The sequence below is a fragment of the Neocloeon triangulifer genome, unplaced genomic scaffold (genome assembly GCF_031216515.1).
Source record: "Neocloeon triangulifer isolate White Clay Creek 2 clone unplaced genomic scaffold, ASM3121651v1 ptg000003l, whole genome shotgun sequence".
Lineage (NCBI taxonomy): Eukaryota > Metazoa > Arthropoda > Insecta > Ephemeroptera > Baetidae > Neocloeon > Neocloeon triangulifer.
The window spans coordinates 7,390,565-7,416,350 of NW_026775546.1; the positions used below are offsets into that span (position 1 = coordinate 7,390,565).

Consider the following 25,786-nt stretch of genomic DNA (forward strand, 5'->3'; position numbering starts at 1 on the left):
TTTTTTCAATTTGCTGATTTTTGTATTTTTTCTTGCTCATGAAATAGGGTCGCAGACCGTGACCGAAACTGGTAGAGCCATTTGTTTTTTGAATAAAAACAATTTTTTCTGCAACGAGGAAAAGCCTGACCTCTTCATTTCCATGGGGATATAAGAGTTTGATTTTGATCAAATGCATCCTTTATATTTAATTAATTCGACTCCCCATTCTGAAAAATGAAATTTGCTGATGGCGCACCTGCCGCCTTGTTAATTAACATGCAAACAATGGAACGTCACACGCATTCAGTTTATTTTGAGGCTCAGAGCAAGGTCTAAGGAGCTGCTCTCCGCTTCAAAACGAAGATTTCGTTTGCCGAAAATTGATGAGGCAGCCACAAAATCTGGCCGCCGAAAGGGTTTCAAATTAAAACATGAAAAGCGCAGCCTTGCTCTCTCTGCCAAAGCGGCATGGCACCTATGCGTGAGATGGGGCAGAATTAACGTGCAACCGGCCTTTCTAGTTAGTTAATTTTACTTGGAATTGGGGCTCTTCGCCATGAAGGCTATATCTAAAAGTAAATTTTTTTTAATATCTTCCTTTTTAATTAAATTAATTATTTATAATTGTATGTGAAAAATGATTATGCGTTATTGAAATGAGAGATTTTTTTTATAAAAATTTGCAAATTAAGGTTAAAAATATATTGAATGAAATTTTAAACTCATTCTGTAACATATGTGAATCAGCTAATTTGAATTCAGAAGTGCAGCAATCAAATAATTAATTCTTGAAGTCCACATCTCGAGAAAGTCCTTGAATTATATTTTAATAAAAACAGCGCTTATATTTGTATGAAACTCATTAGTAAAATTTTCAAAACTAAAATAGTTTTTATTGGGGGGTTTAGGGATATTCACATTGACAGTTAGCTTTTAGGAATTAGTAGTATTAAAAAGCATCTAACTTTAATTAGATGGGTAATGATACATATATCATATCAGTGTCGGATACAAACCCATGTGTCGCCGCCACGCTTCCTTTATAACGATGTTCATTTTTCACGTTCAATTTACTATTTGTTTATATTCACAATTTATTGTGGTATAAAAATTACATCACAAAAAAATAACGCAGTTTAAAAAAGCAGAATCATGTATTTTAAACCTACACACTAATGCCTTTAAAAACAGGAGTCGAATTTTGCTTCTTTTAATGGAAAATTTTGCACTTGACGTGATGGTCGCAGAGTAACTTCCGGGTTACACCTTTTTTTGCTGATGTGCCTCTTTTTGAGGTTTATAACCATGTGGAAGGCCCAGTTAGACTCACTTCCGCTTTGTGTTCCAGCGATGCAAAGCGTACATTTGCTACAAATTATACAGTTAGGAATATTCCGAAAATCGTATAGCAATGCCAACGTGGCGGCTATTTTCTTTGTGTTTCCTTGCAATTTTTTGTGTAAACTAATGTGATTATTCATAGTATAGGTTGATTTTAAACTTGGAATCTGTAGCTTGATTTTGCAGTTTGCGCAAAATTTCATAGAGGAAAAAACACTGGAAGAAGACAAGTAGTTGTCAAGTGCTGTGGAAAAAAATCATGCCTAAATCGTGTGATAAAAATTACATCGGAACCAAAACAAAACTACACAAACAGGTCAAATATTGAGTTTTTTTAAATGGAAAAAATATTTTCAAAGTAAAATTTTTTTCATATTCCAGCAGTCAAGTTGACTTAGTGACGAGCAGCATGACTAGTCTGGCCCCCAACATTTTTTACGAAACTGCAACAATCTCTGAAACTGTTACCACGAACAAAATTTCAAATTATGATATCTCAAATGAAAACACACGGATTTCAACCCCAGTCGATATTTTGACCCAGACAACTGACCCAGCTCTAATAGAAAAAAGACAAAACTACACAAAAAAGTCAACTGATCAAATTTTGAGGTTTTAAATTTTCGGAAATGTTGAGAATGTAAAAATTTATTCTCTTTCCAGCAATAACCTAGTGACGAGCAGCAAAACTAGCTTAGCCACAAACATTTTTGACGAAACTGCAACAATCTCTGAAATTGTTACCACGAACAAAATTTCAAATAATGATATCACAACTGATAAAACTCTGATCTCAACCCCAGTCGATACTTTGACCCAGACAACTGACCCAACTCTAATAGAAACTGCATCCCTAATGGAAACGACAATCCAAATGGAAACTAAAACTTCACTTGTAGCTGCTAATCTAACGGAAACTGCAACATCAATGACTACTAAAATGAAATCATCTTCCATTTCTATCCCGACAACTAAAATTCCAAATGTAAATTTTAAGATTTTATCAAAGATTTTTTATGGAAATGAAGCGATCGGGCTTTTCCTCGTTGCAGAAAAATTTCATATGTCAAATTCAAATTACTTGATAGGGATATGGAATTTTAGAATACTTTTTTATTTGGCTCCAATTAATTCAATTATTATTGATTTATTCTCCATTTATAATAACATAACATTGCATAATAGATTACAAACTACGGGAACCAATAAAATCAGGATAACTGGTTATCATCATCAGATGCTAGAAAAAAACATGACAAAATAGCTATTACCTCCTCTTTTTAATGATTAAAATACAATTTTGTGTTGTTTGAAGGGCCGCTTAAAACCTTTTTATTAATTAAATTAAGTATTCAAAGTCTTGGATTATATAAAATTAAAATTGCATATTTGTTTCCAGGTGATTCCGGTGTGTCCAACAATTTGTTCCAAGGAAGTGAGTAATCACAAATATTATGAATATTGCATTCTCCTATTTCCATATGATGTTTTTTGAGAGCAGGCGTCGTTCTTTGCAAAAGATGGAACATTAATTGGTTAGTTGTGGAAAGTAGAATAAATTTCATCTAAAGAACCCACGTGGTTAAAAATTAGATCCCCTTAGTCATGGTTTTTGGGCAGAGGCGTGTGGACAGTTGTTTATTTTTGGAAAGCGATTGGTAAGAAATAACCTCAAATTTAATTTTAATTCATGAAAAACAATCAACGAAGGCTAATTGGGAGCAAAATGCGGATATTTGCTGCAAACTTGGCATGCAACCAATCGTGTTTGAAAGCAGTGACAAACAAAAATGTTTAAACACTTTCATTGATGGTAAAATTTTCTTTGCATCTTGAGCCATTATAAAAATTTAGTTGATAAAAGGCTTCAATTGGAAGTACAACTCTAAATATTGGACGTATGGGGTGCGCTATAATACAACCCAGCAATTAGGGTGGTGTGGCAGCAACAGCAGTATATTGAATGCATGGGACAGCGGTGAACCGAACAATGTGAACAATACAGAAAACTGCATTCAGATGAAGATCTCTAAATTGAACAGCACCGCCTTGCTTAGTGACAAATCCTGTGCTGATATCACGGCCTTTGCTTGCCAGGTACAACTTCGATTTTTTATTTAAATAGTTTTATTTCATTTTACTTCCAATTTTATTCAAAAGGGCCCACCAACTCCGAAACCATCTTGCACTTCGCCGACGTGTCCCAATTATCAGTGTGTAAAAAACGTATGAAACATTAATCGGGGACATTAACATGCAAAATTAGCAACAGCAAATCTCACAAAAGCTAACTAAATAAGCACAATGAATGTCCCACAAACATATTTTGAATAATGGAATTTTTATTTTAAAAGATGAGTTTCTACGCTAGTATGGTGGTGCATAACAAAACCACTTATTTAAGAGGTATGAGATTTGCGTTGAAGTACACTTAGCCGAAAAAACTTGAACCATGTGTTAAGAAGAATAACTTGCTAGACTGATGAAAAAGCACAGTGAATCTCTCTCCAAAATGCATTCTGATTATGGATCTTTGCTAATTTTGTCATTATAATTAAAACTTAATTGATACTAAAAAAGTATACTTTTCTGGGCTATTTTTTTGTCTATGGAGTTTTTCAAATGTTTTTGCAAAATATTTACTCTAATGTTTCTCTGGTTTCTCCTCTTTGAGATAGTTGAACATAAATATTATAATCAAAGTGAAAGGATTCTTAATAAAATTTTACTCCTGTTGAAAGCAAATATCATAATTTTGCTTAAAAATGTCCTTTCTCAAGGCATTATCAATTAAATTATCTCCATATCTCTATGCAGAGAGTTTCACTAGTCCCTAGCAATATTCAAAAGAATCAAACAAAGCACTTTTACATAGCAATGGTGTCTTTTTTGCAGTTTAACTGTTATATGTTTAATTGCTTACCAAAATATTAAATTTCTCACTGCAATGCTTAATTTCATTTCGTACTCATTGGAAAATTTAATGTTCAGAGAATTTTAAAAATCTCATAGACCCCAATCAGCATGGTCGTTGGATAGACGTGGGCTCAAAGAGATACGTCTTTAGTCTGTCAGCAAATAAGAAGAATGTACGAAAATTTATTTATGTCAAAAGCTGTAAAAGATATAATTTAATATAGTTCACTGAGTCTCTGTCCGCATGCTGCTCCATTGGAATGAAGCTAATCAGTCTGCATCAGGATTTCCTGTTTGACACTTTAATTAATGCTTCATCAGGTCAGATTTATTTTAAACTGACTCTAGCAATGTTTATTTGGATATTATTCCAAACTATTTGCATCTATAGCTTTAAACGAGACGAGAAACAACGTGTTCTGGACTTCGGCAACGGATGCGGGGTGTGCTGGGTACCTAGGCTACTGCTCTACAAACCATCTCATTCGAAATGAAGCAAAGTATAATTTTTTTATTACTTGTTATTTACTTCATTCTATAAGTTAATAAATCATAAACCTTAGCATTCATTTAAATATTAACATTTAATTTTTTAGATTCTTAATTAAACATTTTATTTAAATAATCAAAGGTGGGCCTCTGGTCAACCTGATAACACTAACGGAACCAAACACTGCGTTGCCGTGGAAGTTACTCAAAGTTCATCTTATCTTTTCATGGAGGACTGTAACAAAAATTTGCAATACGCTTGTGAGGTATCAATACAACATCACAGTTTATTTCGTTCAATAAGTAACAAACTATTCAACAAGGGACGCAGCAAAATGGGTTCCCTTTCGGGAATAGTAGAGGAAGAGTGTCGCATACCTTACCGCTTATCCAAAGGTTTGTTTAAACAACATTGATCTTTTAAGCTTTTTTAATATGGGGTGTTTGAATGGAAAATCGGAATTGCCTCTATGGATTTTGGGAACAGTTTTTTTACTAGAAGAAAAAAACCCAATAAATTTGTTACAAATAAAACAATAAACAAAGCCGATTTTCAAATTTGAACCCTCAATCTTGAATTTCTATTAAAATTTTTTTAAATTCGTAGAAGAAACGAATAAATCGCTTTCTAGCCAGCCGCAGAGTATGAATGAAAAGTGCTTTATCAAATGTTTTGGCGAAGGAATGGGACTGGTAGAAAACAGGAACGGAATAATTCTCAATCATGATCTTGAAACCATTTTAAATTTTTAGTACGTAAATGGCAAGCTTAAGGAGGAACTTATTTACGCGCAAATTCCAATAATTGCTGCAAATGACGATCAAAAGTTAATGGAATCATACACAGTGATGGAGATGTGCACCAACATGACAAGTAAAATCAGCAAATTCCGCAATTTACAGTTTCCCCCACAACAAACTTTTTATATTTTAATTAACTCGATAGAGGGGATGGATGAGTGCAATCAAGCAGCCGAGCTGCTCAAATGTGGCCAGGAAAATGCTCCAGTGGCGCTTGCTTCTCTTATGAACAATTTGGAAGCCCTCGCGATTGTTGAGAAACAAACAATAAATTATGGTGGGGATTTAGAAAATTTATTTCATGCAGGAATTTCCGGTACCTCTACCGTCCTCTACAGCTGTTTGTCCAAATAATTACATATGCAATGTCAATGTATATTTCTAAAAATTTTGTTTCAATATTGTTCAACATTTTTTCCCGCTGCAGGAGGAACTCAAAATCAGTTTTGATTTGAAAAAAGGTAATAGATAATTGAATGCATTAGATTTTTCTCTCAGATTATCCGCTCTAATAATACAGACGGCGATGTATTGATTACAAATTTTGGCAGTGGAACAGTTAAGCACATATGCAACAAAAAATATTATATAGTGGATTTTCCTCAAGTATGTAATAATTATGTAAATGAAAACTTTAAATTATGACTTTCGATTTCTTCGTAGATAACAACAATTATCAACGCACTTGAGAATTGTTGCTTATTGGGACTGCGACTTGCAACTATTGATACAAAATCAGAGCATGATTGCTTGGTTGCTAACAATATAAGTGCTGTAACATTATTGTAAAATATAACTCATTCAAACTGTTTCTCCTCAACAGCAACTAGTAGCAATCTAGTTGCAGCCTCTATGCTTGGAAACATAGGCCACCCGATATGGTGCTTTTCCGACAAACCCTTTAATGCCACGTGGTTCAATACAGATTTGGTGACGAGCGAACCCAATCCTGCAAGGTTCACAGTCAATTTAGCTTTAAATCAGCGAAATTCAATCGCTAGAAGTTGGTCGGATGATCTAGCACGAGCAATTTGTCAGTCTGTTTAGTTCTTTTTGAAGAATTTATAAAAATGTTTGTATTAAATATGATTGACAGCAAAAGCGTTTTTTATTTTGTTGAGTCCACTCAGAATTAGCCTAATAAGCTCACGGCTCACGGGGGCCAGAAGCAAAATAAAATCACATTTTCAGCTTTAGTTTTCTAATATTAGATTTATTGAAAGTTCTTTTTTCCTTGTTGTGTTTTTTTTTTAGACTGCTCTACCAGTTGTGGGCATGGTCTGAGACCCTATTTTATGATGAGCAAGAAAAATACAAACAAAAAACTTAAATTCCAAATCTTAAAATTAACAAATTCAATTATCATGTGTAACCTCCACGCTTCCTTTGTGACAATGTTCATTTTTCATGTTCAATTTCGCTGCTATTAATGGAAAATTTTACATGTCATGCATGTTGGTCGCAGGATGACTTCCGTTACACTGTAGAACATTAAACTACTTTTATTGCTGATTATGCCATTTTCCAACAGTTATAACAATATCGAAAGGCCCACAAAGACGTCATAGACTAACTTCCGCTTTGTGTTACAGCGATGCAAAGCGGACATCTGATACAATTTATTTAGTTCGCAATATTCACAAAATTGGATAGCAATGCCAACGAGGCGGCAACTTTCTTTGTGTTTCCTTGCAATTTTTTGTGTAAACTAATGTGATTTTAAATTATTAAGTGGATTTTAAACTTGGAATCTGCAGCTTGATTTTGCAGTTTGCGCAAAATTTCATGGAGGGAAAAACACTGGAAGAGTTCCAAGAAGACAAATAATTGTCAAGTGCTGTGGAAAAAAATCATGTCTAAATCGCCCGACAAGAATTACAACGGAACCAAAACTTAACTACACAAACAGGCCAACTGTCAACATTTTGAGGTTTTAAAAAATATACGGAAGTCTTTTGAAAGTGAAAATTTATCCTCTTTCCAGCAATAAAGTTGACCTAGTGACGAGCAGCAAGACTAGCTTAGCCACAAACATTTTTGACGAAACTGCAAAAATCTCTGAAACTTTCATCACAGAAAAAGTTTCAAATAATGATATCACAAATGAAAACACTCGGATCTCAACCCCAGTCGACATTTTGACCCAGACAACTGACCCAACTCTAATAGAAACTGCATCCCTAATGGAAAGGACCATCCAAATGGAAACTGAAACTTCACTTGTAACTGCTAATCTAACGGAAACTGCAACATCAATGACAACTAAAATGAAATCATCTTCCATTTCTATCCCGACAACTAAAATTCCGAATGTAAATTTTAAGATTTTAAATTTCATATGTCAAATTCAAATTCCTTAATAGGGATATGGATTTTTAGAAAACTTTTTAATTTGACTGCAATTTATTCAATTTTTATTGATTTATTCTCCATTTATTGGTATACATTACATTGCATAATAAATTACAAACTACGGGAACCAATAAAATCAGGATAAATGGGTATGATCGTACTGGATCATACATAACAAATGTCAGTAAAAAAAATGAGAAGATAGCTATTACATTTTTTTTAATGGTGAAAACACAATTTTGTGTTGTTTGAAAGGCCGCTTATAATTTTTTTAATTAAATTAATTATTCAAAGTCTTGGATTATATAAAAAAAAATTACATTTATGTTTCCAGGTGATTCCGGTGTGTCCAACAATTTGTTCCAAGGAGGTGAGTAATCACAAATATTATGAATATTGCATGCTCATAGTTACGTCTGACATTTTTTGAGAGCAGGCGTCTTTCTTTGCAAAAGATGGAACATTAATTGGTTAGTTGTGGAAAGTAGATTCAATTTCATCTAAAGAACCCACTGTGGTTCAAAATTAGATCCCCTTAGTCATGGTTTTTGGGCAGAGACGTGCGGACAGTTATTTATTTTTGGAAAGCGATTGGTAAGAAATAACCTCAAATTTAATTTTAATTCATGAAAAACAATCAACAAAGGCTAATTGGGAGCAAAATGCGGATATCTGCTGCAAACTTGGCATGCAACCAATCGTGTTTGAAAGCAGTGACAAACAAAAATGTTTTAACACTTTCATTGATGGTAAAATTTTCTTTGCATCTTAAGCCATTATAAAAATTTAATTGATAAAAGGCTACAATTGGAAGTACAACTCTAAATATTGAACGTATGGGGTGCGCTATAATACAACCCAATTAGGGTGGTGTGGCAGCAACAGCAGTATATTGAATGCATGGGACAGCGGTGAACCAAACAATGTGAACAATACAGAAAACTGCATTCAGATGAAGATCTCTAAATTGAACAGCACCGCCTTGCTTAGTGACAAACCCTGTGCTGAAATCTCGGCCTTTGGTTGCCAAGTACTTCAAATTGTTCATTATTAAATAATTTTATTTTACTTTAATTTTTATTCAAAGGGCCCACCAACTCCGAAACCATCTAGCACTTCACCGGCGTGTCCCAATTATCAGTGTGTAAAAAACGTATGAAACATTAATCGGGGACATTCACATGCAAAGTTAGCAACAGCAAATCTCACAAAAGCTAACTAAATAAGCACAATGAATGTCCCACAAACACATTTATTTTTAATAAGGGAATTTTTATTTTAAAAGATGAGTTTCTACGCTGGTATGGTGGGAGATAACAAAACCAAGTATTTAAGAGGTATGAGATTTCTATTTGATTTCCACTTTACGATTTAAAAAACTCGTTTTGTCAGTACGAAGAATATATTGCTAGCCAGAGAGGAAAAAGCAAATTTCCCTCCAAATATCATTTTTTAAGCAAGCAATTTTTTATTTTTAGTTATTTGTATAAGTGTTTTTTCCTCGAAATATTTTTCAAATTTTTAATTGTTTGACTTCTTTTTTTGCAGTATAAGTTATAAAAATATGTTGAACAAGATATATAAATATGTATTATCTCACTGCAATGCTAGATATAATTTCAAATTCATAGAAATTTTAATGCACAAAAGAGTTTTAAAAATCTCATAGAGCCCAATCAGCATGGTCGTTGGATAGACGTGGGCTCAAAGAGATACGTCTTTAGTCTGTCAACAAATAAGAAGAACGTACGTAAAATTTATTTATTTCAAAATATTGCTGTAAAAGATATACTTTAATTTAGTTCACTGAGTCTCTGTCCGCATGCTGCTCCATTGGAATGAAGCTAATCAGTCTGCATCAGGATTTCCTGTTTGACACTTTAATTAATGCTTCAACAGGTCAGATTTATTTTAAACGAAATCTACCAGTGTTTATTTGGTTATTATTTCAAACGATTCGCATTTATAGCTTTGAACGAGACGAAAAACAATGTGTTCTGGACTTCGGCAACGGATGCGGGGTGTGCTGGGTACCCCGGCTACTGCTCTACAAATCGTCTCATTCGAAATGAAGCAAAGTATGACAATTTTTATTATTATTTACAATTTACTTCATTCCATTAGTTAAAAAATCATAAACCTTACAAATTATTTGAATATATATTACATTTTATTTTTAAAATTAATATAGTAACAATTTGTATTTAAATAATAAAGGTGGGCCTCTGGTCAGCCTGACAAAACTAATGCAGCCAAACACTGTGTAGCGGTGGAAGTTACACAAAGTTCGTCCTATCTTTTCCTGGAGGACTGTAATAAAAATTTGCAATACGCTTGTGAGGTATCAACAACATCACGGTGTATTTAGTTCAATGTGTAAATGAAACTATCTAACAAGGGACGCAGCAAAATGGGTTCCCTTTCGGAAATAGTAGAGGAAGAGTGTCGCATACCTTACCACTTATCCAAAGGTTTGTTTAAAGAAAAAAAAATTTTGTTAAATTAGTTCCAAGCTTTTTTAATATGTGGTGTTTGAATGGGATCAACATTTTCTCAATGCATTTTGTGAGTTGTTTTTACTTCGTAGAAAAAAACAATGATCTTTTTCTATATGAAAGAATAAACTACCCACAAAACCGATTATCAAATTCAAACCCTCAATCGTGCATTTCTACTACTCAAACTTTTTAAAATTATTTGTAGAAGAAACGAAAAAATTGTTTATTAGCCAGCCGGAGAGTATCAATGAAAAGTGCTTTATTAAATGTTATGGCGAAGGAATGGGACTGGTGAAGAACAGAAAAAAGTTTTAACCATGACTGAATCTATTTTAAATTTTTAGTATGTAAATGGCAAGCTTAAGGAGGAACTTATTTACGCGCAAATGGCAACAATTACTGCAAACGACGTTCAAAGGTTAATGGAATCATACACAGTGATGGACATGTGCACCAACATGACAAGTAACATCCGCAAATTCCACAATTTGCAGCTACCCACAAGCGCTTTTAATTAATAATTATCCTGATAGGGGGTATGGATGCGTGTGATCAAGCAGCAGAGCTGCTCAAATGTGGCCAGGACAATTCCCCAGAGGCGCTAGCTTCACTTATGAACAGTTTAGATGCGTCCGCGAATGTTGAGAAACAATCAAAAAATTTTTGCGGGGATTAAAAAATTTTTTTCATTCAGGAAGTTCCAGTACCTTTACCGTCCTCTTCAGCTGTTTGTCCGAATAATTTCGCATGCAATGTCTATGTATATTTCCAAAAAAATTAGTTCAATATTATTTGAGATTTTTTTTCCCCGCTACAGGAGGAACTCAAAATCAGTTTTGATTTGAAAAAAGGTAATAGAAAATTGAATGCATTAGTTTTTTCCCTCAGATTTTCCGCTCTAATATTACAGACGGCGATGTATTGATAACAAATTTTGGCACTGGCACAGTGAAGCACATATGCAACAAAAAATATTACGTCGTGTCTTTTTCTCAAGTATGTAAACAAAAATTTAAAACTATCGCCTTTGATTGTCTTCTTAGAAAGAAACAATATCCACCTCAATCGAGCATTGTTGCTCATTAGGACTGCGACTTGCAACCTTTGATACAAAATCAGAGCACGATTGCGTGTTTGCCAACATTATAAGTGCTGTAAAATTATTGAAAAATAACTCATTCAAAGTGTTTCTCTTCAACAGCAACTACTGTTAGCTATGTAGTCGCAGCCTCTATGCTTGGAAACATAGGCCACCCAGTATGGTGCTTTTCCGACAAACCCTTTAATGCCACGTGGTTTGGTACAGATTATTTGACGGGCGAGACCAATCCTGCAAGTTTCACAGTTAATTTGTCTTTTGATCAGCAAAAGTCAATGGCTTCAAGTTGGACGGATGATTTAGGATCAGCAATTTGTCAGTCTGTTTAGTGCTTTAAAAGTTTCCAGAGAGGAATTGCTACAAATTTTTGCATTTATTTTGAATGGTTATGAAAGCCTTTTTGATTTTCTTGAATATAACTCTAAAAGATCATTCAGATAGTGTATCTTTTCTAATATTCGTCGTGGATTTATTTGAATTTTTTTCTTCAATTTTCATTTACTTGTTGACAAAGGTCTTTTTTTTATACTTATGTGCTTTAAAACAACTGAACCTTCTGTTTAAAATTAAATTGAAGTAAAAATTTTTGCTTATTTCTAACAAATTCACTCTAGCCTATGTATAAGGACTCGTGCATGTAAACAACACAATATCAAAATTATAAATGTGATTTTGGTTTGTATGTGGGGGTGGGGGAATAAAATGAAGTATAAATAATAAATTATTTGATTTGGATATTTATAACTTAAAATAAACTTTTCTTTCCTCTTTTAAGGAAACATAAAATAATTCATTAATTTATAATTTGTTTAACAAAATTTAGGGTGCTCCATTGCAGCAGAAATTGTGAAAATTTAAGGTTTTCATGCCTAATTTTTGTGTGGAAAAAAATTCAAAATAATAAAAAATTCTTTATGAAAAATTATAATCAATTAATTTTTTTAGCGTTTTCTTATATTAACATTCTGATTTTCAATTTATTTATTAAATATTTTCAAAAATCAATTTGGAATAGCCCTAAGATTTACACATACAGCTGGTTTGTTGGTCTAAGCAGGGGTGGTTGACGCGGTCGGTGGTGCTTCTTGGTGCCGAGCCACCAAACGGCGGTCGCGGATGAAGTGCTCGGCTAACGAGCACCGTGTCTAGCCATACACTCACATCCTATTAAGCTTCAAAGCGAAGCGCAATGGCCGCAGCCAGGTAGGTGACATTAAAAAGGACCCGTTTATACCGCGTCACAAACGCCACACGCGCATTCGTCACTCAAAATTTATTACTTACGTCTGCTCGACTTTTTGATCTCAAAAGACTGGTGCTTAATAAACACTAATAGACTGCTGGAGTTGAACAGGATGCCAATCTTCCTAGTAAATAACAACTTCTAATTAAAATTAAAGTTTTTTTGTTCAAAAAAACCGGCGTGAATTTAAAAAATGAACAAATTTAAAACGAATATTTAAAAATTTAATGAAAGAAATGTATATTGTATGTGTTCACCAAAAGTCATGGAAATATCTTAAAAAATAAAGTTCCAAATTCACAACTTCATTGATTTATAATTATAAGATGATTTTAAGAAGAAATTGTAACCATTTTCTACCAAAAACCCATATTTATCCTGTCTCGTTATAATCAAACCATTTGATAATAAAAATTATTCTAAAAATTCGAAAAACCAAAACTAATGTAAAAAGTGAAGTTCAGCTTGTCGGTTACTTTTGCTAAATGGCATATAACAAGGCAAAGATGTCCGTTTTTCTCACATCATTTGATAATTAATATATTATTTTATTAAATTATTGAAAGGACCTATAAATTAACTTTTATGTCTTTTATTATTTTTGCAAGATTTATATGCATCTTTAAAAATTAATTCCGCTCTTTTGTCAGCATTTCCGATTCTGATTCTAATTATGCATTCTTGATTTTTTTTTTTATCAATATTCCCCGCTAGAATTTTGATTTCCTTGCCAGGCGTTAAACATGCGATCAATGCAGCGCTTGTAAATCTGGTCTGGTGTCGGCGAGCGTCTTTGATCTTTTGGCAAGCTTTTTATCCATGCGCGGCTGCAAGAACGAAAAGCAATAAGGAGCACGGCCGGGCTGGTAATTAACGAGTGGTGGTCCCTGGCACGGAACAATAAAACTTAATCTATTATACACACACGCGCAAATGCACGGACGCGCGGGGTTCTCTTCGATTTTGCACAGACACCGGTGTGTTATTGAAATTCACAGCAGAACGAATACACGGCTCTAGAAAAGACCGCAATCAGACGATGACTTTTAATTTACAGAGAACAGATTCATTTTCTAAAAAGGATTAATTTGGAAGAAACATACGTATATGAAGAAAATTAAATGAAAGAAGTTAATAATGATATTTTTACCAAATTTAAAAAATTATTTACCACCGATTTATTTATTCTACATTTATCATTGCAGTTATGTATCATCAAAAACTAACACAAAATTAATACATCTTAAATTAAAAATTAAATTTAAAGAAATGAATTAAAAAGGTAAGAAATAAGAAATAAAATAATGTAGAAAAGTAGAAAAACTAAGATTTTTAACGGTGGTGATGTTAAAATGTTCCACAAAAAGAATAATTTTTTATCTTGATCTGAGACTTATTTGAATTTTTAATTTAAAAATACAAATTAAAAAATGAATTATTTCAAATTTTAGAGTTTTTACAATCCAATTATAAATTGCTGAACGTTGAAGATTATCTTCCTCTAACAGATTAAAATTAACCTCTCTAGCTTTTCAGATTTTTCACCTCGATATTGTTATGTGAAATTATCAAAATTGGGTGCGAATTCCTAGAATTTGGTTGACACCGCATGCAATTTTTGCACTTTATAATTGCAGCGAAAAGGCGTCAACACTCTTTGCTCGTCAGACCTTAAAATTGGCTCTCAAATAGAAAATTTTCTCATTTATCAGAAGAGATTTATCTGAGCTGATAAATGCAGTGAGTTTATGAAGAAAATTTAAACCGGAGAGGTACTTGCAAGAGCAGACTAATTAGGAGGGTCTGACTTCAGAGAAGTTTATTGAGCGTGCATGGAGGACACACTCTTGTATAGGATTTATAAAATAAATGTGAACCGTCTTTGTTTCAAAGAAAGAGATTCAGATGCAGATTATATAAAAAGAAATAAACGTGACGTAAATTCATTTAGCCGTAAAAAAACTACCGAGCTGCAGAAAACAAAAATAAAAAATAGGTGCCCATCTTTATTATCCACAGGAAAATTTTTTAATTAAAGAATGTGTCAAATAATTAGTACATTTTGAATTTGTTTTAATTATGATTTGATAATTGCAAAATTCTAATAATTTAATTGATAAAATCATTTTCAGGCAGCTTGTTTTAAAACATGAAAAAAAAAATCATTTAAAAATTCACTCCTTTCATAAAAAAACGATAGAATAAAAAACTGCAAATTCAATATTACCACCAGAGTTTCAGTTCCACCTCACTTTCAAAATACGGCAAGCCTATAAATCTCAAGCCGAATATAAAATTCCCCTTGAATTCATTTTTAGAAGTGACAAGAATAAGATTTTCCCTTTATTCGACCAATTTGAATCACAATTTTTCAAACTAATTGCCGCGGACCGCAGCTTTATTTTCACTTCCTTCGGCAGCTGCCATGTTTCGTTTGCCGGAGAGAGAAAAGGTAACGCCAGATTTACAAGACGGATGCCTAGCTTTTGAAAGGAGGCGCCGACAGCGGAGATGACAACATCCATCAGTGGGAATGACTTGTTTTCTTTCGCTGGTAAATTTTTCTCTCGCGGGCTGGAGCATGTGTGGTGCCACCCGCGCGCGCCTTGTTTCATCTAAGCGGCTATTAGCTTGATGCGTTGTTGTGACTAATTGACAGCCAAACAAACTACACCCTGTCACATACCCACAGAGAGAAAGAAAGAAAGAAAGAGCCGCACACAACGTGTCGTTCGCGGAATTTCGCGAGCAACGTGCCAACCCGTTGACGTATTCAAAAAAAGGCATTCTGCGAATACCGGAAGTTCTGACAGACGATAGAGAAACTTCCTTTCAATAATTGAAAATCCATTTAAATAAACCTGTTTTACAATTTACATTACATCTCTCTGTGAAAAATTTCAAAATTATTGAGCGCTTTTTAAAAGGAATTTTTATGTGATACATGAAAAAATAATATCTTTTTTCACTCGAAATATTGCAATAGAAAAAAATTAAAAACAAACTGGGATGAAATTTTTATGAAAATCACCACAAGCGTAGCTTTTAATTTACAAATTTTAAGTAATCCTATAAAAAAAATTTGATATTTATTTATTTTTTAAATTTAATTGATAATTAAGTTGTTCTATTTATTTTTATTATTTATAACATTTTATATAATTTCATAGTGTTAAAATAAATTCAATTTGGTAAAATAAGAAATTCAATCCCAGTTTCATAATTTCAAAAAATTTTCATAACTCTTTTTCTTAATTATTTTATAATAAAACATTTTCATTGCCACAAGGTTTACTGCTAGAACAGGATCTTCTCTTGGAAAGGAAATTCTCTTATTGTATCATTGGTTTCTACATCCATTATTATAATTTGGTAATTGAAAAATTATTATAAAATTTACAATTTTTTGTTTCAAATTACAATGATTACAGTATTCTTTGCAATTATCAAACCGATAATACAAGAAGAGGAGATATAGAATGGAATACAATTAAGGGCATATTTGTAATTGCAAATTGCAATGATTCAATGAATGCGACAATATCTTTATTTTAATTTTTACTTTCTAGAATTTTGCTTTCACTAAATAAATTACTTCTGAAAAAAAAATGCTGAAGTCCAAAGGCGTAAAAATGCATCTCTTTTAAGTTCTAGCTAAAATTATTTTAAATTTTCTGCTACAAATTCAACATTCTAAGCTTAACAAATTCGTATGATCTAATATTCTTGATTGGTTACTAAATAAAATTAGTTTTATTTTTGTATGAAATTTCAAAGTGATTTGGTAAATCTTAAATAATTTGGAAATTTAAAAAAACTCGAGAGACTTAAAATTTTATTCAATATCTCCAAGTTAAATTTGTGTCTGCATCTTCTATAAAGCAAAAGAACTGTTCTTTCTTTCAAAAGTCTATTCCAAGTTTGAGAATGAACGAGGACATTATTACATACACCCCAGCATCAGCCGCCAGAGTGAATCCAATTTAGCCTCGGTGCAGCTGCGAGTGGAACAAATTAACTCGCTCTTTAAAAACTGTTAGTCTTCGGCGGCGGATGAGTGACAAATTTATTACGGCGGCGGCAATCACCTCAATAAAACAGCTAATATATCTGTCCCGCGGCTTGGGCCTCACAATCGGGCATAAAAAGCAGCAAGGGTTGACGTGCGCTTGGCAAGCTCCTCAGCCGACGAACATATCCTCCCTAATAGATTATTTTGCTCCTCTGTTTATCCAAGCTTCTTTTCGGCTCTTTTGCTCCGCTTAATGGGCCACTAAGCAAACACGGCCGAGCTACACACACGCGGCTTCCTCCCCGAAAGAAGAGAAATTAGTGCCACTCGCGCGCTTTAGCTCTTGGGATATAAATATCGCCGAGTGACTAAACGTTTTATTAGCGCGGGCATAAATTTTTATGCTAGAACCTCTTCGCCGGTGGTGAAACATTTGTACGTTTCGCTTACTGGAATATATAAACTTTTTACACTTACTTTTTTCACCACTTCATCTGTCGATTAATTTTTATCTAGTCTGGAATCTCAAAATTCAAATTGAAAATTTTATTAAATCAGTGGTAAAAGTAGAAACGATGATTTAATTTTAAATTATAAAATGAAAATCGGATTTTAAGTAAAGAAAAAAAATAATGAATGCATCTGCTAATTTTCTTTCCGATCAGGTTTTTTTCACTTTGCAAAAAAATACAAGTTTTTTTTATCTCAAATTTCTAATCTCTCTCCTGATTCTTATTTTTTTAGCCACTTTTTTACATCAATGTGTATCAAAAGCACGCGCTCACATTTCAACGGAAAATCATGATCCGAAACCGGTCACAAAAACACACAACATATTTTTCGCGTTCGCATACACGACATGCATGCCATTATCGGCGATGAGATGAGATTTCTTATAGACAAAAAACTTAATCGTTTTACACACACGTCTCCGCTGCTCGACTTGTACACGTGTTTCTGCGCCCTGTGCATGTGTGGAGCATTAAAAGTTGCCCGTTTTGAATATAAGTTGCACCTGCCCACCCCGAGAAAAAGAGACAACTGCTGCCTTTCTTCTCACACAATTCTTTCCAACAGAGATAATTGAGTGAGCAGAAGGGGTTTCATTCGGAATAATTGGGCTGCTGGCCTCGAGCCAGACGCCGCGCGCTCAAATCAAATAAATTGAACACCACACGCAATTAAACATCATAAAAAATATTTTGAATTAATGCATAGCAATGATACAGCTTGATATTTACAACACTTTTTTACAAGATATTTTAAAAAAAAAATTTCAAAAAATTTATGTGAAAATTCTAAATTAATTCATAAATAAATAAATTTTATTTGAAATTTTTTTATATTACGTGTTCAAAAATTGTTTCTTTTTTAAGGTCACACTTCTAGCAATGGTCACAAGCTGTGAACAAAAATGAATTTACTGTTTTGATCTGACAGTAAATAAAACCATTTGAAAAAATCTAAATAATACTCGCCAATTTTACTGCGGCTCCATTCTAAGTAAGTATTTTGTTAAAAAGTACTTTTGAAGATAGAAAATATCTCAGCTCCTGTTTAAGGTGGCGTAAATTTCAAATCGTCTGACTTTGCCATACTTGACCATATAGGTCAAAGTTTTTCTGATTAAAATTATTCAAGTGCGCCGTTTTGTCCAAGAATTCTTATTCAAATAAATTTTTTTATGTAAACAATGTGATGTAACAATTTGGACTAATAAACAGCTATAATAATAAAGTCCCTGTACCAAAGTATGCACAAAAATATTTTTCAGATTATTGTTGTTTATTTGTCCACAACAATAATCTGAAAGATTAGAAGTACAGAATTATCTTCAAGCGAAAAATCTTTTGAAAAGGTTTTTTTGCAAAATTACCAAAGAAACTTTAAAACTTTTGAATTATGAGACATTTCCTAGAAATAATTTAAAAAATTTGTTCTTAATTTATTTTCCGAATCCGTACCTTAATTTTTGAATGCTTCATTCATTCCACCTTTTGTATATTTATTTTTGTAATCTTCTCCCACCTAACTTTAAAAACACTAAAAAATAAATCTATGGAGGAATTTCAGGGGCGGTGTGTATAAACAATTGCCCAATTTGCTGTATGCGCGTGAATCCGTCGGTCGCCGCCGCGTTCTCGAAACCGCCCATCACTTTTCCAGGCAGATCAGCGGGCAATAAAAGCGACCATTTGTTCTCTCCCCGCGCGCAGGAATATTTTCGTTTCTTATTCTTTCTCGCCGCAGCCAGCGTCTAATAAGAAGGGCCATATAAAGTGTGTAGTGCTAATTGTGCTGTCGCTTCACGGTGCCTCTCCTTTGAAGTTCGCCGCCGCTCTTTTGATCTTTGGTCCAGCAAATTTTCCTCAATTTTCATGTACGCGAAAAATCTACTCGCAAAACCCTTTTCGGAATTTTCCAAAATCCATCTCATTTGGAATTTCCTTTTCTTTTAGCGAAAAAACAATAACACGTGACCACAACGATGAGATTACAATCGCGGGTGGCCCTGCTTTTATTTCCCTTCTCTCTCTCATTCTCGAGACGCTCCGTGTTTTTCTTCCAACGAATTATTTTGTTAGAAACACCGAACTTCTTTTTCTTGTGTTCCCCATTAAAGCGAGAAAGCGAAAATCGCAATTACACGCCTGTAAATAAGCCGCTTTATTTTTAATCAATAAAGTGAAGATGTTGCTTCAAGGACCAGCATCCCGTTCGCGCAAAAGAGTCTATTTTTAACTCACAAGCACAGTTGCAAATTACTCGGCCAACTCGCTGGGGGCAGCTCATTTTCAATTCGCAGAATTTGCACGGAAAATTTATATGCTTCTATTCAATGTCTTTGGAAAAAACACCGAGCGGAGGGTATTTCATGGTATAGCGCTTTTTTATCTCGCATGGCCTTTTGACGAATATGTAAAAATGTTTTTATATAATTCTGGAAAAAAATATTTATTGTTAAAAAAAATTAAAATAATAGCAAATGTATGATAGAAATATAAATTTTATAGTATTTATTTTATTTAACTTCAAATATTTTTTAATAACAATAATTTTTAATTTGTTTTGAATACCTTATAAATCATGTTTATCAAAAAGATTGACATGTTTTCAGCTTTTTAAATAAAATTAAAGCTGTGAAATTATTTGTACCATCAATACTTACTTTTGTCATTTATCAGATGCAAGTAGTATTCTTTGCTTAAATTTTAACTATAAATAAACCACAATTTTATGTAAAGTATTTTCTAACTTTGAAATTATCGTATTATACTTAATCTTTTTACTCAATTATACCTAATTATCACAAGCACATATATAATTTTGATTTAAAAACGGTTGATTCGGAGAAACAATTTGTGATTTATTTTCTCCGTGCGATTGTATTTTATAGTCGTCCTTTATTAACCTAATTGCTATACTTTTTCCATTTCAGTTAATTAACCCAAAAAGTCTAATATCTGGTCCGATCGCTAACAGCAGTAGTGAGGTTGCCGTGGCGAAGTTTGGCTGCTTTTTTTGAGTCAATAAAATACAAACAGGGAGAGAAATAAAAAAATATATATCACATGCGACAGATAACGCCGCACAAAAATGCTGCAACTCTCGAAATGTGACAATCTTTGCTCGAAACTCTCGTGCGATTTGTATCAAAATATTATAAAAAAAAAAAAAAAACTGGTCGAGCGGCTCGGAGCGGCCACTCGTCGCCCATTGGTTCTGCTCATTAGGAAAGACACGCCTCTGCACTTTTTTATATTATACCCACACAATACATTTATACTTTGGAACAGGGAAATCAAACCGAGCCATCCAAAAGAGTTATTGTTGATGTGTTTAATGAATCACGTCAAGGACTACAGAAAGTGGAGAGGGACACATGATTTCCGAGCGCTGTACAATTTATTCGTGCTGTCAGCAACTTTTCAATCAGCAATTAAGCTGCTCATTTGCTTATTGTTAAAATGTAAAAGAGAAATTTGAGGAAAACTTTTTGTTAATTAACATTTCATTAAAAAAAAAAAATGAATGAGACAATTTTTTTTAATTGCCACAATTTTTCTTCTTTTTAGCTAAACTCGTTATAATTTCATAAGAATTTTTATTAAACAAAAAATTTAATGCATTGACTGTTAAGATTTTGTGAATTTTAAGGCGAATTATAATACATGAACAATGTAAGAATCTTGATTTTTAAATTTTCCGTTGAATAATTTGATTAATTTTTTATTTTGTTTCAAACAATTAAAAAAAATGAGATTTTTACCTCCAGATATATATCGGTTTTGTATTAAGTCCGGTTGTGATGTTTTTGTTTTGGCGGTCGCGTCAGTAAGTGTGAATGAAAGAGACAAATCAAAGAAAAAAAATCGTCGTCGGCTTATTTTGTTTTTTCGTCCGTTTCGGCGGCTGATCAAAGTGCGCCGTGTGGCTAATTGAGATTTGTTGTGGGATGTTGTCCGGTCAGGTTCAGCTACTGTGTGGCCCGTTTTTTGTGCATGAAGTGTGTGTTCCCACATCAATGTTATCAAAGTCAATTTCGATCACCACAAACTTTAGATTTAGAAAAAAAATGGTTTTTAGTTTTTCTTTAGTATTTTAATTTTTCATTGAATTTATTTTAAAGAAATAAATAAATTGAGCACATCCAGTTTGTAGAAGGTGTACAGAATTAAAAAAAAAATACTCTAAGAAAAAAACAGCATTCCATATGAGATGAACAACTCAATCATATGCTCGGATCAAAACAGCTGGGGCAGAGGTTGAAATTGAAATGAACATTCTCTATTATTTTCTACACACAGATGAAAACACGCCCTTAATTGAGCACATTAGTATGTTGTCAGGCATCATGTGTTGGAGTTGCCCTCACAAACTCACCTAAAGGGTTTTTGAAAATGGCTTTGAGGAAGAGGAGAGCATTTTGCCGTCTGTCTGCTGCTCATGCACCCTTTTGTCAATTAAGGCAATTGTGGGCGAGAGAGGAAATGATATAAAATTGATTCAGTGGCACATCTCGCACTTATAAAATTTATAAATGTAACATAATTGTATTTGAATTTAAATAAAAAATTGCAAAGTTTGATGTATATTGAATCAAAAAAGTTAATTTTATATTAATTTTATATTTTTTGCACTGTCTGTTAAGCCTGCCCACTAAAATTAATTATATTAGATGGTTAAAGTAATATTATTTATGTTTTAACACGATTATCTGGCTTCTTTTTTTGCCATTGTTTTCATATGAATAGCTTATTTAATTTGTCTATAATGGTAATCTTTTTTTCACATTTTATTAATTTTGTTATAATATTTTCACTCAGTTCAAGCTATTTTTTTAAAACTTTACATTATTTGTAAAATAAAAATTGTTTAAAAGATGTCAGAATACGCCACTGCCGTTGTTTTATATGATTGCCAACCCATATATCAATTACAAAAATTGAAGCGCAGTAACTCTCCCGCTCTTGAAAGCTAATGTCTTCATGCGCCGTGCTCTCGTGTGAAATTAACCCGCAAATTGGTTTGCTCGCGATTAAATTTCCATCACGCGCTCGGCGCGAAATGACATCATATTTATTCCAACCCAACCCCAAATCGTTATTAATTTTTTGCTCCACATGCGGCACTATTATTTTACACCACCGGGTGCGTTTGTTTGTCCACAACAAATGCAGGGTTGAGAAAATAATAACAAAATTTGAAAAGAGAACAAATGAGACAAAATTGGATGAACACGCAGCAGGAAGCAATTATTATAGAAAAAATTGCTTTTTTCAAATTTATAAAACAAGAGGAACCACTTTCCATTCAATATAAAATTATTTTCTTATTCTTGGATGAATTAAAAATAATTTAGTAATGTTTATTCAATTTCACAAATACATATTTTTACAGAAGCTGCGCAAGGCGGAAAATGATGCTATGGTGATAATAAAGGAATTAGAAAGTGAAGTGTGGCGAAAGGTCCATTGTTTCAAGAGATGAATTCATTCCTGCTGGAGAGAATGGAAAAGATTACGTGTTTTCTGATGTAAAATATGACGTTTGAAATGAATAAGCCGCAAAATGGTAAAAAGATTATTGCGGAATTATTATTTCATAATGCATGCATAAATAATCAGACACCTCTCTGAGAAAGTCAGTTAAATTGAATTTTAGGTAATAACATTATGCAAATAATTTAATTATTCAAAATAACGAAGAAAGAGAAAGATATTGTTTTAAAAATAAGCTGAAAATAATTATTTTGCGTAAATTAAAATTGGCACCATTAATGTTCAATGATTGAATTTCAATCCAAGAGATTTATAATTTATAAAATGTTTCTTTTTAATTCATATCAATATGAAAAAATTTAATTTATTAATTAGCTATATAATTTATGCTGCAAAACATATATTACTGACAATGAGCTAATAATAAAAATTATTAATAACAAACAGCTAGAGCGAATTTATAATAATTGGTTTGGTTTATAATACAAAAATTATAAATTAATCAGTAAATGTTTTGATAAAATGCAAACAAACAAAATACAATTTATTTAAATTTTAGAATGAAATTCTGTGGGCTATGGAAAATCTCATTTCCTCTTTTGGCGTGACGTGCATTCAGAGAAACAAAACTTTCCCGCTGCTTGTCAACGACTGTCAACCTCAGCAATAATAACCTCCACGAGGCATGAGCATGACAGTTACATTAGCATAAAAATGATTGATGGTCGCTGATGGAATTAAGAGGCAATATAATAACTCGCAATATTTCACCATGTGACAAAGGCCGCGCGCATCCTCTCTCTCCGATACATAATTTGATGCGTGCAGGGTAAATTGAATGTTAATGAAGAGCACTCTGGCTCGTCGGCAGCTGCGATATATTTTACGACAATACGGAATAATAAAATGCGTTGGCCTATTTTTCAAAAGTCGCAGCTTCAACGCTGCATTGTTCGGCGGCCGCAGACCACCACTGCCGAGTTTACACTTATTATATACACACCCCGGCACTAAATACTAGATAAATGACGCCTGAATGAGATGTCAATTGCCGTTGTACGTTTCTTTATGGGGATTTATACCATAGGCTAGTACCGTAGAGTAGGGTGAGGACTAGACCAAATTTTATAATAAAATAGAAATATCATATATTATATAATCATAATATTAAAAACTAAAAAATTTCGGCCATTTTTTTTAAATTTCCGTATAAGATTATGAAAAGGAGAAGAATGAAAATTTAAATTGACGGAATGACTTCAAAAATATTTCAAAGAAACGTTTAAATTGCTACTTAAAGATATTGAATAAGATTTTCATTACTGAATTTTCATTTCCTGAATGTTTTTGAACCCTTTTAAGAAATCCTTATTGACGCTAGTTATATCAACTCATTAATGGCAAATAATGGGAAAAAATTGGAAATTTTAACCACCAATGTTAAAGACTTAACTGTGGATTTAAAGAGTCCTTATGGAATGAATATTTAAGAGAATTTATAACAAAATACAAATAATATTTGATGTAAATTTTTTTAACTAAATATTTAATCAAAAATTTTAAATGATTCAATATCTTATTAACATTAATGAATATTTTCATTTTATTTTTCCAGATCGATTTTGCGGCCAACCTGCGTACACGGTAAGTCCCAGCTTTTGAATCTCGTATAGCACAAAGTCATATTTGCACGCGGACAAGAAAGGCCGGCTAATTACGGTGAATTGTGAGTATGTGTGATCACGCCGCCCGTGTCACACACACTGACGGGGAGTTCATAAATTTGCCACGCCACCGGCGGGATAAAGGAAAGGCATCGCGAGGCGCATCTGGTGCCAAACTCTTACCGAAAAAAGGCACACGCCTCAACCGAAACGCTGCTGCACAATAGACGAAAAGAATTATTGAAAATTTATCTAGTTTTTACACCCGGAGGATATATTATTGAGGGAGGGTTATTCGTCACTGTGGGCCATCTGAGGAAAATGCAGTGAATTTCTTTCTTTTTTTCTGAAATGTCATCGCCCACCAGAGGTGCGCGGCTTAATTTATCACCATGTGCTCTCTGCCTTTTTTCATCGTCATGTGCGTCGTTATTTATTAATGATGGCTTAATTTTATTACACACGTCGGCGACCGGCTGTGCAGAGAGACGAACGAAGGAATTATAAGGAATGTGCGCCGCTTTTGTTCGGCAAACGGTAATTAATTGGTTTTTGACTTGACTTTAAGTGGTTTTCGGTCAAGATCATAAAAGAGGCAGGTGGAAGAAGGAACGTAATTGAAAGAAATGAATTAGAAACTTGGATTTTGAGCTTTTAATTTTAACGGAATTAAAGAAAGTTGAAATTTTGATATAAGTTGTTGTGTTTTTGAATCACAAAATTTAATTTTTAAAAGTAAATAGATATTTATTGGTAACTGAATCATTTTGCAGATGATTTCGGGTTAAAATTCCAAAAATACTATTTTTATAAAATTTATTTCATTAATCAGCATATTTTATAATAATTTGTTAATCCTCGTTGTACATCTTTTCTCACCTTATAAAGAGCATCGGTAAAAAACAAGATATAATTTATGTTGCAAGTTTTCAGTACGATTTACGAAAAAATAAATTATAATTTCATCACTAGTTCTTCTTGAATTCGAATTGAAGAATAAATAGGTAATATGTTGATTTCTTTATTCAAGTTTAATTCATAATATGTGACTGAAATTTATGAAAAATTCATCTCCGAACGCTCTAATTTTATCAGAGAAACATTCATATTAAATTCAATTTACGATTATATTCAATTTTCGGTGGGGTCTGTGTTGCTCTCATGTCAAAAATTATACATTTCGTTCACACTCTTTTGCGCGTTCCCAATTTTTAATGATTGAGTCTCGCGATCTCCCACCGCGCGAGATGGTTTACAAATTACGAGCAGAGGCTAATCCAGCATATCAGCGAATTTAATGGAGCCAATTTTCCAAATTGCGGTCGAACGAATAAGTTCAGATCGAGCTTCGCTTTTTGATGGCTCAATTTCTTCTTGGCTTCCATTA

General features: G+C 33.0%; 2 protein-coding genes across 2 annotated transcripts in view; both read left to right on the forward strand.

The window, feature by feature from the left end:
* Positions 1-25,786, forward strand: part of LOC132205848 (homeobox protein Nkx-3.2-like) — a 182,434-nt gene that overhangs the window by 64,210 nt on the left and 92,438 nt on the right. The window contains exons 4-6 of the transcript XR_009442723.1: positions 2,723-2,758; positions 8,216-8,251; positions 24,351-24,379. The gene's annotated coding sequence lies outside the window, so the exon portion shown is untranslated. The remainder of the gene's footprint in view (positions 1-2,722; positions 2,759-8,215; positions 8,252-24,350; positions 24,380-25,786) is intronic.
* Positions 3,511-6,576, forward strand: LOC132205728 (uncharacterized). The gene is made up of 15 exons (XM_059634985.1): positions 3,511-3,549; positions 3,678-3,729; positions 4,336-4,412; positions 4,464-4,560; positions 4,631-4,739; positions 4,871-4,994; positions 5,052-5,124; positions 5,336-5,421; positions 5,482-5,602; positions 5,675-5,781; positions 5,837-5,902; positions 5,957-5,990; positions 6,050-6,135; positions 6,193-6,298; positions 6,353-6,576. The coding sequence occupies exons 2-15, from the start codon at positions 3,678-3,680 to the stop codon at positions 6,574-6,576; spliced, it is 1,362 nt and encodes a 453-aa protein (XP_059490968.1). The 5' UTR covers positions 3,511-3,549.